This window comes from Etheostoma cragini, chromosome 2 (assembly GCF_013103735.1).
Source record: "Etheostoma cragini isolate CJK2018 chromosome 2, CSU_Ecrag_1.0, whole genome shotgun sequence".
Lineage (NCBI taxonomy): Eukaryota > Metazoa > Chordata > Actinopteri > Perciformes > Percidae > Etheostoma > Etheostoma cragini.
This window is the reverse complement of record NC_048408.1, coordinates 11,893,656-11,908,651: the sequence shown is the minus strand read 5'-3', so window position 1 is coordinate 11,908,651 and position 14,996 is coordinate 11,893,656. Positions and strand designations below refer to the sequence as shown.

The following is a 14,996-nucleotide window of genomic DNA, read 5'->3' as shown; positions in this document are numbered from 1 at the left end:
CCTGAACCGTGTGCAGGAAAAATGCTAATTTCTGTGGTTAGTTTTCAAGATGTGACTTTACTGGTCACATCTGCTTCAATTAGAAAGCCTATAAAAACGTTGAGCCTGATACAATGTAAATTACACCATATGGCTCTGAATGTATGTCTTAATGAACATTTGTAAACACTCAAGTACAGTAATGACAAATTTGTGTTCAGTAACCTCCTTGGATCCTGTCCAAGAGCTGCATTTTATCTACCGAGCACAATTCTGGCATGTAAACAGCAATTGATCTGCTTGCAATGCCTGATCAGTTTCACACATTACTCAGCAAAATAAAGCCTGGATAATACCATTTTATATTCCATTAAAAAAAGAAAACAACAGCAAGAGCAGAAGGTTGTTTTTTGTAGCTCCATCTTCATGGACATGATTTTAATGTTGAAGCAACTGAGGAGCAACTACAGATGAAAAGATCTCTTGTGGGAGGCACATTAAAAGGCAGTGAAGAACAAGCGCAGAGTTGCAGAAAGAAATGAAGGGTTCAGTAGCAGGGTATCAACACCTCTCTTTTCTTAGGTTTAGAGGTGGTTTATCTGACTCTCTCTGATGTGTTAGGTAAAGAGATGAGAAAAAACACATGGTGAAGCTTTTCTGACCAGTGCTCAAACTGCAAGCCAACCGAAATTGCCAGAAATCCATCCCGGACCGTCGCAAAGCCAGATCGCTAATCGGTTGGGTTAGAAATCAGGCATTTTGATGACCTTTGACCAACAGCTGAAATTGAGCCTGACTCTAAACTAAAATCAGGGGTGATCAAATTAGGTTTAAAAATTAGGCTTCAGACAGACAGACTGACAGACACACACACACACACACACACACGCACACAAAACCACAGACCCACACTTGCACGTAAGCTGATTGCATTGTCAAGGTGACTGTCCTAGCTTTTTTTTTTTTTACCAACAGCAACACAAACAAAGCAGGGATTTAATGAGCATTTGTCACACACTTGTCTGCCAGAAAGCAAGGGAATAAAAGGACGCTTTTGGCATACACAATTCAAAGCTTTTTCAGAATCTGTGACTTTACGTTTTTTCCCAACCTATTTTAAATAAATTGAAAACAATCAAAACCGCAGAAAAATATTTGGTTTAAGGTTAGCTGACATTGTGAAATATTTAAAAGGGTTCATTTGAAGCCAGTGTATAGTCTGTTTAATTATAGTAGTACAGTATGTGTGCAAATGTGCAACTACTGTAAGATAAAATCTTGAGATTTAGAATAAATAAACAGACCAACTTTAAAACAGAATAAAAATCAAATAAACAAAGTCAAACAAGTTAAGTGATCATAAATAGATTTGAAACTAGCCTACGCGTTGGTCAATTGATTTCTTTCTTTCTTTCAGGATCTTTATTAGATATGGAGTTTAAAAGTGTGTAGTGGATTCCCATCCATTACATTTTAAACCATGTGAAATCAATTCTGAAATAAGTTGTTTTTTAAGTTTATTTTTAGGGCATTTTAGGCCTTTGTTTTCACAAGACAGCTGAACACATGAAAGGGAAGAGAGGTGGGGAATGACATACAGCAAAAGGCCGTCAGTTCAGAGTCAAATCCGTGGCCGCTGCGTTGAGGAGCAAACCTCTACCAACTGAGCTATCCTGGCCACACAAAACTTGCCTGCATTTAGTCCCTACTCCAAAGGGTCTGGTTACTCCACAAACTCTAACTTTCGTGGATGGGAGAAAAACTAGCCTCTTTATAGGCTAGCCTAGAAAAGTAGCCTACTGGGGACAAACACTAAACTCGGGATCTTGAGTTTGAAAGTTGAGATGTTTTTTATTCTTATCGTTTTTTCCACACTTAGGCTTAGTTTTGTTGGGGATTGGTAAAGGAGCCTGGGGGTAAGGTGCTCCACCATAGGGGAGCATAGTGTGAATCATGTAGCAAATAACTTCAGTGCATGCAGCCATTACAAGGCAAACCTAGAAACATGTATTACTGATGCTGTTCAGCTACGGATATAAAATTGGTTAATGCTGTTGTAAGAAACCCATTTGTTAACTTGTCTATAGTTTAGATATTGTAGGTGGATACGTTTTATGGATTTATTGCTAAGCAGTATTTATAGCAAAAACAAAAGTAGTTCAGTAATTTATACAGACCGACCAATCTGAATATTCGGTTATTTAAAAAGCCAATATGCCGCTTTATCGGGCGGTATATTAAAAAATGAATAAATCCAGAAACGTGTTACAAAACATTAACAGATTTCCCTATCATTAGTTATATGTACTTATTTATGAGATCTTTTGAGATCTCAAAGTAATACGATAATTTGTTTTATAGTCACAACCATACAGAGAAACATCAACATATATTAAAGGTCTGATAATAAAATGTATAAAAAATACAAACTTAAGATATGAAACTTAAAGTCCTTTAAAAATTATATATATAATAATCAGGGTCGCCAAAAGGAACGTTGTAGGGTGCCCTCGAATATCTTCGACAAACTATGCAATGCCAACGCTCATAACATGTTTGACGACCATTCCGTTTTATTTTTTAAATATGAATTTAACAAAATCACTTGTTCATTGTTATAAATGATTCTGATGAATGCATATTTTAAAAAGTGATATTATAAATGCCGATACCAATAGATTAGGAAATGCCTAATTTTGGCCCGCTGATGTGTTGGTCGGGCTATAGTAATTTGTTATACTGTAAAGAGTACGATCCATTAGGTTTGACATTAAGGGTTTCTAAAAAATAAAAAAATTTAAAACCCTTCATGACATTTTAGTAGTGGCCATATAATCATAATTATTTTTACCTTTGGTGCCAAGGCTATAATGCAGCATGACTGCACCTTGTAATCACTCAACATCCTCAGAACTCAGACTTAAAAGCACTGATCAACATCTTGTTTCCCCAAAACCAGAGGACGTAATGGTAGAGAATAAATGAAACATGGTAATGGTTGATGTTACCCAGGGTCTCAATTTCAGTATATGTGTTTAACAATGAGAGAGACTGGCTGTAATTAACCCACTGATGACTGGTGGATTTATTTGGATGGCCAAAGGATTCAGTGCCTCTACACATGCTAGAGGGTGGTCATACAGTAGGCTTCACTGAGTAAAGAGACAAATGCCCTTTGCATTTTTAATCCCACTCACACTACACCTCCTGCGACATCAATGCTCACAATGTACGGATCACTTGACCCGTCATAAAGTGTTTTATCCAATTATTCAAAGTGTTTTGTTCAGTTTTATTCAGACAATCTAGCTGCTTCAAAAAAGGAGAAAGGCAGAATAACTTTGAACAGTATGCATTGAACAAAAAGCAAGAATTTAAAAAATATACGGGCTTGCAGGTGGCTGAGAAGATGCAAACAATATGGTCCGTTTTGCAGCAACGTATATATCGAAATAACCTTACTACAGCTTGTAGTGAACCTTTTGACAGCAGTCATGTAGCTGACCTTGGAACTGCTCAAAATTCAAGCCACCAAAATTTCCCAAATGCCAAAAATCCAAACAAACTTCCAAGAACCAGACTGATGATCCTTTGGGCAGTACAGCAGGCTTTGTGACCCCTTACAAAAAACATTATTTTGTAAACTTAAGCAAGGGTTACCAAAGTAGGATAAGAATATCAGCTTTATTCCTCCAGCTTAAAGACAGAGCCTCTGTTTTTCTTAGCAGCTGTTCTTGGGAAAATGCTACAAGACAAACTTGTAAAATATCTTGCAGTGCAGCGGATCTCATGCATTATTAACTTTAAGGGGCAATTCTTATTCCATATTCTCTTTCAAAGATTGTAGTGCCAGGACTTTTGGACTCGCATTAAAGCAGTTGTCACACTTGCTTATGCAGTAATGAAAAATATGTTGATTGGCACTGATATTCATACAAACATCTGTGTGCACGTGATGGGTCTATTTTGTCAACACTGTAGGGACAAGAGGGGAACAAACTGTATATGCACACACAACTGAAGCACTTGATTTATGCCATTAGACACACAAACATAATTGCTAGAGGCCACAAAGGTCTCCTAGCTGAGTCTATTTTTGATAAGCTGGTGACTGTCCACAGTTGACTCAGGGGAAGAATATTTAACTGGCTAGAGGGATCTGTCCTACCCCGCTGCACAGTTAACCACAGTCAGAGAGGAGATTGAAATGGGACCGGGTACCCAACAATGCATCACCAAACTGGCTCTCTTACAGGGATATGACACTTCAACTGACCTCTAAGGTCAGAGCTATTATAATGCTGGGTGGGGGTGGGAGGAAAAGAAAATAAAGAGGGCGACAAAGGGTAAGGATAAGGGAGTCCCTTAGAGAGACATTTTGAGAATGAAGAAGAACGCCTGAGTGAGAGGGGACATTAATAAAGGGGGAGACAAGAAAGCAGGAAAGAGGAGCATGGTGTATTAAAGTGAGAGAGATTCAAATAATTGACTGACTATAGGATAGAGTGCAGTAAAAAAACATTTGTAGATTTTGGTAATTTATTAGTGAATTACTTGCTTTGGCTTAGGTGAGAATTAATTCAACAATGACATAGTCAAGCAACTGAACTACCAAAGTATACTGAGACTGATTCCTAAATTACCATAACAATTGAGCAATTGGAGTAATAATGTTTGCCTATCCTTGGAGGCTTCAATTACTATGCTGTATTTATTTTGTGTGATTGGAGTATGCTGGGCTATTTCAAGATGAATTTGCTGGAAATTACTTTCCATGCAGTGGGCCTCTGAGACCCCAAAATGAATCTAAATTCCATTTAATCGTGAGGGGAGCCCTGGGAGTTGCCACAGGAGACAGGAATAAGTGCTCATCACCATAAGACGCTTATTCATCGTGATAATTATTTCAATGCTTCAGTTAATTTGACAACATTATTTGCATGTGCCGCCATTTGCACACCTGTTTGCCCATGGGTCTGGGGAAAACTGAGGGGAAAAAGGGGCTGTTCGTGATAAATGTCCTTATCAATCATGTATATTGACAAGCATGTGATGTACTTAAATATAATGCCAGTAATTTGTTGTTTCATATGTGAAAGGGGCCTTACATTTGAAATGAATTGTGTATAGTTACAAGTGCATCCTTCAAGCAGATATCACAGCACATTTGCATCTGTTACTTTTGGATATTTCTGCAAAAACATTTACAGGGAATCTTGATTGTTTGTTGGAATATTGACAATGTCGTTTAGAACTTTCTGTCATGTAACACTCCAACTCAACAGTTTCGCTTTTACTGTGTTTAGTTACTGCACAGAAGTGACCTGATATTCAACATGTCACGTCTGTCATTTACACTGACATTCTGATAAAAGAACACAAAACTTAGTACAAGGAGAGACAAGTATATGAGATGTTTCAAATAAAAAAATGCTACAGTTAATATATTGTCTATCTGTGCAGTAGTGTGTGAATGTGCATGACTGCCATGAAACCACTGTTTCATGGCACCATTTACTCTAGTGAGTTGCTGGAGGTTTAAAACAAGATAAATAAATAATTAACTATTGGTTTTATTAATACTTCTCATACCAGGGTTAATTTAAGAAAAATAAATGGAATAATTTCCCTACACAGGGCTCACCGTTTTAAATTAGTGGATATTTTAAGTGACAGATACATGCACAACATTTCAATTTCAAAAACAAATTTCCTCATTGTTTTGGGTTCGAAAACAAAGTCCTGAGCTTCAGTAGTAAAAAAAACAACAAAACCAAGTGATGAGCCATGCAAACAGTTGGCCATTGTATTCTAATGTATGTGTGCAGAAGTAAGGACAAAACGTTTTCTCAGTCTGTGTTGATAGTCCATTGAGCGGCTTTATATATATATATTGCATTGTCTGCAGCAAAGACCAGGGGATGTTCTGTAATAAGTTCAAGTGTTGTTATGAATTTCTTTGTTTTAAAGAACTACTCCAATTATTGTGCGGGGGGACGAACAAGAGACAGATTGAAAAAAGAATGATGCTGAGATATCCTGACTTGTAGTCTGTACTATGGGTCAGACTCCAACTACAATTATCGCATTGCCGTCTGCTCCGCCAACCAAGTTGCAGTTTACATGTCTGTCCACCCATATAATATATGTCCTGAAGCCTACACATGAACATGCATCAAAGCTACAAATCACCTAGACCTCTGGGGTCATCTGGCACTGGTCTCTACGCAAGGTGCTTGTGAATGGTTCTTTGTTGTTTATAGTTTTCATGTAAACCACACTGGGCTTCCTCTTGAGTATGAAATGTGTTTCATGATTTAAGTTTGACTTGCCTTGCTCTAGATCTACTGTTGGTACCAGGAGGTAGCTAGCTGGCTAGGCTAGGGGTTTAGAGTGACTGCAGGTTAAACGCTAGGTACTGTTAATAATGACTTAAGCATTTTGTTTTCCGATGGAAAGAATGACGTAGTTAAATGCGAATTTCAACGTATAAGGTCATTCAAGAGCTGAAAAGTTATTCTACTTTTAATGATTTCTATTCTCAAATATGCACATATCTTACAATACAAAATTATAGAAATTAAACAATGTCATTGAGGGTTTGACAGATGAACTGCACATTGAGCACACATTAAACCAGGTCAATTAAAGAACAACATAGTATTTCTCTGTGCCGGCTTACAGCTTTATTTTCTGCCATGACAGATCATTTACATTCAAATAGTTTCTGTTCAAGTTCAAAATCTCTGCAGTATCATTTGAGTGGAAATTTAAATAGAATCAACCTTTATAAACCAAAACCATAACAAAGGCTTAATGATTTTTTTTTTTTTTTTTTAATGGGATGCCTGTCTGCCTTGTGTGCACATACACCAAATTGTGTGCACTTGTGTGTGTATGTTTTAGTAATGACTTTGGTATTGAGTCATCAATGCACTCAGATTTCATGTCTTCATGGCTCACTGTAATGTTGCCCTCAATGGCTATGGGATTGTTCTTGATGTATCAACATGCAGTTGCACATTGAAAACTGTTTTGATGGTCATGAGCAATGCCCAGGCCTGGAGGTCATTACTTGACACCAGGGAGGCTGTGGAAAAAGTATCTTTGACTATAGATGAAATAATAAATGTAGGCAGATTCCAGAAATATCTGTATTCAGTCACTCTTTGTTTATTATGAACATAACAGTGGGAAGCCTTTGTTGCAGTCACCTCAAAAAGATCCCAGTCTTTGATGCTGTCAATCTCTTGTGTCAAAAACCATAAGAACACTTCTGTTTAGATTTTAAATTTAGGAAACTTGCCCTGAGCCACAATTAATTCTCTAATCAATTAACATCTCAGTTGAATAAAAAATAAATGACGGCATCTCCACAAAGGTTTAAAATGACCCTCTCGCCATTCTGACTAACGTCTTTTTTGTTTGTTTTGTCGCTTCTAACCATACTTGGGGTATGTGTTTGTTTCATCATTGAAAAAAGATTAAGGATGTTGGCAGATATGCCACTAATTCTGACTGACTTCTGCATTAGTGTAACTGTCAACATGTGGCTGTTTGTTGTTGTGTGTTCACAACGGTTGCAATTGGATTTTAGCAAGGAGGACCACACACCTTTGCTGTGTTTCTGGACCAGGGAAGGGGGATTTGAGATTACTAGAAGTGTGCAACCACGCAAGCAATTTCATCTAATGTGATAACAAAAATGTCAGAAAAGCATTGGATATTCTGAAAATGACTCTTGAATCACAGGGTAAACACAGGACTTACCAAGGCTGAACTCCACCTGAGGCAGCTTGGGTGTTAGAAAAACACCTGAAAGAAAGAAAGAAAGAACAAAAGAGTTGAGATAGAAGTAGAGGGAGTAGGAGATAAAAGTAAACATTAGAACAAAGGATATAACATACACTAAAAGTGAATCAGAATGTTGACTATTACAGTTGGACTTTACTAAGGATTAAGACATGTGGATGTACCATTTATGAATAATTTATTATTGAATGATCTGACAATTACTTTTATTATCAATCAATTCATCTCTGAGGATATATATAATGTCAGAAATTAGTGATTAAATAGTGATCACAATTTCCCAGATTCTAGCTGTCATCTTCAGATAACCACTATGACTAGTCTGAAATCCAAAGACAGTCACTTTACCAAACAAAACAAGCCACATATTTTGCTTGCAGTAACCTGTGAATGTTAAGCATGTTTTCTTTCCTGACAAAAAATATTTGTTGACAATTACTGTAATCTACTACTTGATTAATTGCCTAATTGTTTCAGCACAGAAGAAGTGTTCCTGTTTTTTTTAAACAAAAAGGTTAACCACGGTGCCCACAGATGCAGAATATAAAATAGACTAAGGGGTTGAAATCGGATCATTTTTCCCCAATGGGGAGACAGAAACTATTTTATTTATCAGCACAAACACAAAATCTTTAGAGATAGTATTTTAAGATGCTAGGAGCATGACAGGATGACAATGATAGGTGTAACTGTTCATTTCAGATTATGCAAACACATTGCATTATTTGTAAGTGTCAGAAAAAGAGAATCTAGGTAGCCATTGTCCTTGAGGGCTTATGCCACAATGATGAGTAGAGAACTGACTGCTTGTATCATCTGTCACCAACGATGTCTCTCATTTATCATTCTGCCACACACAACCATTCAAACACCAAACAGATGAAACACCTGCATGATGGTGCAACGTGTAAATGGGCCCTAAACCACTAAATGATGCTTTCCTCTTCCTGGGGTGCTTGGACACAATTGGCCTCACTAAGGCTCATCAACCCCACTAATGGGCCATGGATACTCGATGCTAACTGATGTATGGGAGCCACGCTGTTTTAGGTTATAGTCATTTTATATAATGAGGATCCTTCACTAAAAATGATTTACTTGTGTTTTATTATATTAACTACTTCAGTCACACTTTCTTGTCAGCTTTTATGTCAAGTCGGCGGGTCAGTTTATTTGTAAAGTCTTCTCATCACACTTCAAAGTATTTGCAAAGAACAATTCAACTTAGGTCTGACGAAACACTCGTTGCACAACAAAATGATGCAATAATGATGCAAGACATGATTGCATGTTGGAAAGACATAAAACCTGCCCGTCCGAACACCAGCAACCACGGACCAACTGTATCATCGGTATATTAACAGTTGTAGTCCTGGGACCTTCCATTGACAAAGAAAGGAAGAGTTCTGCGCTCAAAGAAAAACAACTTTTAATAATGTGACTGCCAATACAGTCTATAACTCTATGGAATGTTTAACTAAAAGTCACGCAAAACAAACAATGACACGGAGATAGCCAAGGAATAACACGCATATACAATTATGGGAAACATAACCATTACCCAGTGTCCCCTTTTGAGAGGCACTTGCCAACTGACGCTGAGAAATGCACATCAAATCTAAATTCAGCAAATATGTTGAGAAACTGGCGAATTGATTATTCATAATTTAGTCGAGTGTCAGAGAATTTAGCTCGTCAGCTGCCATCAGGATAGGCTACATTTGAATAAACAGGCTTACGCAAACTTGGCGCAATATCTGTTATGCATTCAGTACAGTAACCATCTAATTAATTAAGTGCATGCGTAGTTGAAGTATGTGAGCGAGTAAACACACATACACAAATAAGTTAATTATATATGTAAATATACTTTCGTTTTCACATTATTCTCATCATCCCATTCCTCAGGGGTCATGTCTCCTCATGTTGTCACCACTAAGGCTTCCTTGTGAGCGCTGATGAAACTTTAATAAGCCTGGATGACACGTTGTGTGGTGGAAACAGAGAGCCCTTTCGCTTGGTGGGCTGAGACGGTGCCAGCTGTTGGGTCTTGTCTCTGGTGCCATCATAAGGGACTGTCATTTAAACAGCCCAGCTACTTTGGAGGACTCCATCTGTGCTAGACACCAACTTATCTTGAGTGGTAGGAAGCGGTGGAAAATATCTGTCGTTGCAGAACTAATTGAATACAGATAAGAGGTAAAGCTGACGCTGGTTCTGCTATGGGTTGGGGATACTGATCATGAGACATACACACATGGCAAAGCAACTAGATATGCTTGATAGTGAAGCAGGAGGAGGATTGGTGTTAAAAGATGTCTGAATTTCAGAGCACAGCTTGTGAATGTGTCAAGTATTTATAGAAGGATCATGCCAGATGCTTTGATTATACGACAGGTTATGTTGAATCCTTGAGAACGAAAACATGACGTTAAATAGTGCAGCTCTTGAAACTGTTCACATGTTCACAGGGATTTAATATCTACAGTTTTAAAATCATAGACAAATTATGCGTAAACAACCTGATGACAGAACACCGGTTATGTACATTGTGACACCTTTCTTGTCTTCGAGCACTGAACGTTCCGCATGGCATTAACCTCTTGGTAAGAATCAGGTTGACCAAAACAAATACACAAAGTCCAATTACAATAATTACCCACCACACGGGGGAAGGTCAACCACCTGTGCTGTCCATCTCAATCACATCGCCTGTAGCACATGAATCCCACAGGTGATCCAGCTACAATGTGTGGATAAGTATGTGGCGAAAAATGGAACAGGTGTGGTATTTAAAATCGATATCCGCTGGCATTATGAATATGGTAATAAGCTGAGCAAGGCAACAGGCGGTACATGCAGATGTAACTCCCAGAGGGGCCCAAAGCAAATGAGGTGTGCCCGCCTGCTATACTGCAGTTTTATCTGGCTCTGGAAGTAACAGCACAGCCCCACTGTACCTCCAATCTATCACCATCCTGTCTGCGGGTGGTATCAGTGGGGAAAAAGGCATGATGAAGGGAGAGGAGAGGGTAATTTATTAGGATGTGAGCAGACTAGGTGATTTCTCTGGAATGACAAAGTTAATTAATGTACAGGGACTTAAATTGTCTGTCTTGCAGAGATCATTTAACCCTCTACCCTTCTCATTGCCCTGCTTCCTCACCCACTACACAGTGGGATAACCATTCACTAGCTCCTAGCAGATCCTCTGAAAGGAGGAATGGAAGTAGCAAATGTGGGGAAGCGCGCACACAGATTTCACCTGGGATTGCTCCCTTATTCCTGACTCCACAAAAAATAATTGTGGAAAAGCTCCAAAATACTGCCTCTCGCTGCTCCGGTCCCCATCATGCAATTCCAGCTCAACTAAGAAAATCAAGCAATTTCCAACAAGAGCTCTGATAAAGCCCCTCGCAGTGAGTAAAGCACACATTCTTAATCACTCTTGCTTATCCTCTTCATGAATAGATATTGCATGTAAGAGCCCATGCCTAAGAACAGACCCTGTTTATATTTTGAATATCATTTATTTGGGATTTTGAGAAGATATTATTAATTCACTTATGTAGCTGGCTCAACATGCAATTTCATGTTTCGACATAAAGCTGGCCATCTCTCAATAAACCGTCCGACCTCAAACACAACCACCAACTCTGTATCACACGCACATTAATTGCAGTCTTTCTTCTTTCTAACTCTTTTGTTCTTCTCTGTTCTGTAGTTTAAATTGCCTAAACAACACCTGCGCATCCTCCTCATCAGCCAGGCTAACATACCGCTAACAAGATTGATGTTTGCACAAACAGGCACCCTATTAGGACAAGTGGTGCTGAATGGGAGAGTGAGTTATCGTCACATTACTGCCCTGGGAGATTGAGAGGGGACAGATGGTTTTGTTGCCAGCGTTTAATGAAGTGTTGTGAATCAGTTGGGTGTGCTGAGGTCTTCACTGTTGCATCGACAGGAGATGGAGAGTAGAGGGTTAACAAGGGCACAGAGTGAGACATTTTGCTCTACAATAGTTTTGTGATGTCAAGCATTGTGCAATGAAAAATTCATCAATTGCATTGCAGCTTTCATTGCAAACATCACATGCCCGTATGCAAATTCAGTTATGAATAGTTAATAGGTAAAATAACATAATTTTACCCGTGGTGGTGGGGAGTTTGTAAAATGCCAATTCAGCCCCACCTTAATAAGTACTTAGCAGCACCCACTTTTCCCCTCCTGTCAAGGAGGAGGAGATAAACTATTTCACCTTACAACAGATGACTAATGCGAGGTTGTCAACTTGTCTTTCGTGCCAAACACGGTAATTATGTGCTTTGCGCTTCCCTTTTGTCTCACAGAATGCTTGGGAAAAACAAAGCAGAGGTACAGTGAGGTGTTTTTCATTACTGTTAAACTCCCACACCTGTCAGATGTCATCTCCAAACTGTGACTGTGTGATTTTATTGTAGCGCATATCTAGGGTTTGCAATAAGGTCATAACTGTAACAGAGTATAAGCATGTGTGTGGCAGCGGGAGTGTGATTGCCAACTCATATTTCGTTCTCATTTTTTAGTGTGTATTTATGTATGGATGTACTGGTTTGTACATGTTTAGTTATTTCCTCTTGTGTGTGTTTGCATGTGTGTAATTGTTCATGTAAGCTGGTTCAGCAGGTATCTGTGGGGTTCAAAGGCAAACGAGACAAGGCATCATGCATTGTGCATTTATTCCTTTTTCTATGCCTCCATTTACTTCCCCATGGGAAGAGGATTGTATTGAGCTTGCATGCTAATGTTAATGCTAAGCGGTGCTGCATGCAGTGTCTCTCCTTTTGGTGAGTAAAGGTGTTAAACTTAGAGAGCAGGATTTGTGGCAACACTGATTTGGCTAATCTCTTTAGCATTCTCCTGTTGTGATGGGCACTGATACATCTAGTTTGCCTCTGCCAGTGCTCATTACTGACACACACATTGAGGCTGGATGGAATATGACTGCATTAAAAAAAAAGCAAAGCACACACACATGCATAAAGGAAAACACGCAGACACATGCATGCACATATGTACAGACGAGAGAATGTGTAGACATGTCAACAAACAGTGTCTTTCAAACTTCAAACTCTGCAGCTCCACTAAATCAAAGTTAGCCTTGCCCAAAATTAGGTAAGCCAGGCTTTTGGCATAATTGCTCACATTCTGAGACAAACAATTTGTGATTTTAATTTAACCAAACTGCTAGAACATAACCCTTAATTGGAAACCTGTAAAAGTGCAGCCACTACGTTTTAAAATTCATTCTCTGTGATCATTTGTGGAGACACTGGACTATTAAGTTATCAACATGACATTGCAAAAAAATCATTAGTACTCCAGGATCAACTGGCTGGTAGGACAGTGTGCTCATTTTTTATTTGAAAAATTTTAAATAATTTACAAGATTCACCTCAAAACATGTTCTGTTAATGGGACGTATAATTATTATTATTTTGTAATAAGAGCAAAAATGTGACCCTGAGGCATCAGTTGTTCAGTGATTATTGATAATTTTGCATTTAGAATTGTTTCCCTCTCTCTCAAAAACAGACATCTTTGAGACACTTATTTATAGAAAAAGTGGGCTACTGTAGAGGAGACAGAATCAACTCCAATGGCAGACAAGGTGTTTAAGAGTTTAACTGTATGGGGAAGGACAGAGGAGAGAGGTAAAGGAGACAGATTAAGAGACAGACAGGGAAACACAGTGCAGTTAGCTCACCAGCAGCGGTCAGTCCTTCTGGGTTGGCACTCAGCTCCTTCATGTCAACCATGCAGCGTCCCAGTTGTTGGGTTCCGTCCTCCATCTGTCCAGCTGTCCCCTCAGTTCTCCCTCTCCCTCCACCTCTTCTTCCACCTCCTCCACGAAACACCACAGTCCAGTCCAGTTCCCTGGCTCACACGCAGCCTGCCAAGAGGAAAAGCTGTCACAAAGATAGCAATCTGCTACCCCCGCTTTCTTGCTGCCTCACAGCGCGCTCTCTGGCAGCATTTAAGACGCCTTTTGGAAACTAATACGAAAAAAAAGGGACCAGCGAGGGACCTGGAGCAGCAGCAAGAGGGAGAGAGAGAGGGAGGGAGAGAGGAAGAGCAGGAAAGAGAGAGGGGAAGGGAGGGTGATGGGGGAGTGAGAATGAAAGAGAAAGCAAGACAGAATTGATGTTATGTGCGATACACAGTTCTATCCATCAATCTTTGGGCTGTCAGTAGGGAACCTCGTTGCAGACTGCACAGCCCAACACAGCCAGAGAGAGAACACTCTGCCTGGCTCTTTCCCTTTCTCTTCTCACTGCGCAGCCAATGCTGCATACAGACATGGCAGCAGGGAGTCCTCTGATTTCTGACATCCGTCTGCCTCCCCCTCTCTCAAGCCACCTCTCAACACTCCACCAACCCATCTTTTCCTTTTCTAGCAGCAACACAATTAACAAGCATCTGACTGCTGAGCTGCAAATGGAGAAGCCAGCATCACGCGGCTTGTGATGTTGGAAGTTACATATGGTAGACAGGGAGAGGAGGCAAAGAAGGGGGGAGAAGGCAAGAGAGAATTCACATCACATTACAGTGACAAGTTTAAGAGCAGTTTAATGTAATGCGGAGTATTACTCCAAATGGCGACTTGGCTACTGGGTAAATCAACAGGTTTAACAGAGACCGTGACAGAGATAAAAGAATTTTCTTGTGTTATTTAGACATATCTGCATCACAGTGCACATCTGCGCTAGACATCTGCTAGTTTTTGGAAAATCAGGCGAGAAAAGATTTTGCTTAAATCAATCAGCAATCATATGTAATGAAGAGCAAAAAACACAGCTCTCTTCCTCTCTATTCCACTGTGTCTTTATTTGTTGCCCTCGCCGCCTCTCTAGACGCTCTACTCTACTGTGAAGGTTATTGTGTGTTATTTGGCCACCCAGGCCATGATGCTACAGTAAGATCGTAGATAAAATCAATGTTAATTTATACCCTGCTGAATGGAGACGGTAAGGGTGCTCCGATTGATCGGTCACTGATCGTTATCGGCCGATAAAGGCTTTAAATAGTTTGATCGGTGGTCTCCATAAAGGCCGATCAGATGGACCGATGAGAGGCATGACTCAGTGTGAAAAAAAAAAATCTACGCGCAGCTAAAATGGCGGCCTACCTACATTCACCGGTCTGGCAGTTCTACAAGGTGT

The 14,996-nt window shown here is 39.5% G+C and overlaps 1 protein-coding gene and 2 long non-coding RNA genes across 5 annotated transcripts in view; 2 read left to right on the top strand and 1 right to left on the bottom strand.

The window, feature by feature from the left end:
* Positions 1 to 14,996, bottom strand: part of inpp4b (inositol polyphosphate-4-phosphatase type II B) — a 224,257-nt gene that overhangs the window by 108,408 nt on the left and 100,853 nt on the right. For 2 of the 3 annotated variants that reach the window (XM_034891446.1, XM_034891449.1), the window contains exons 4-5: positions 13,541 to 13,726; positions 7,750 to 7,794 (exon numbers count right to left, since the gene is read on the bottom strand). In XM_034891446.1, coding sequence (XP_034747337.1) covers positions 7,750 to 7,794; positions 13,541 to 13,625 — 130 coding nt within the window. In that variant the 5' untranslated portion in view covers positions 13,626 to 13,726. Of the gene's footprint in view, positions 1 to 7,749; positions 7,795 to 13,540; positions 13,727 to 14,996 lie in introns of those variants that run through there. The other variant, XM_034891445.1, reaches the window with a different exon arrangement.
* Positions 8,021 to 14,996, top strand: part of LOC117956436 — a 20,949-nt gene continuing 13,973 nt past the window's right edge. The window contains exons 1-2 of the long non-coding RNA XR_004659271.1: positions 8,021 to 8,035; positions 9,600 to 9,604. This is a non-coding gene — a long non-coding RNA (uncharacterized LOC117956436). The remainder of the gene's footprint in view (positions 8,036 to 9,599; positions 9,605 to 14,996) is intronic.
* Positions 14,782 to 14,996, top strand: part of LOC117956434 — a 9,917-nt gene continuing 9,702 nt past the window's right edge. The window contains exon 1 of the long non-coding RNA XR_004659268.1: positions 14,782 to 14,920. This is a non-coding gene — a long non-coding RNA (uncharacterized LOC117956434). The remainder of the gene's footprint in view (positions 14,921 to 14,996) is intronic.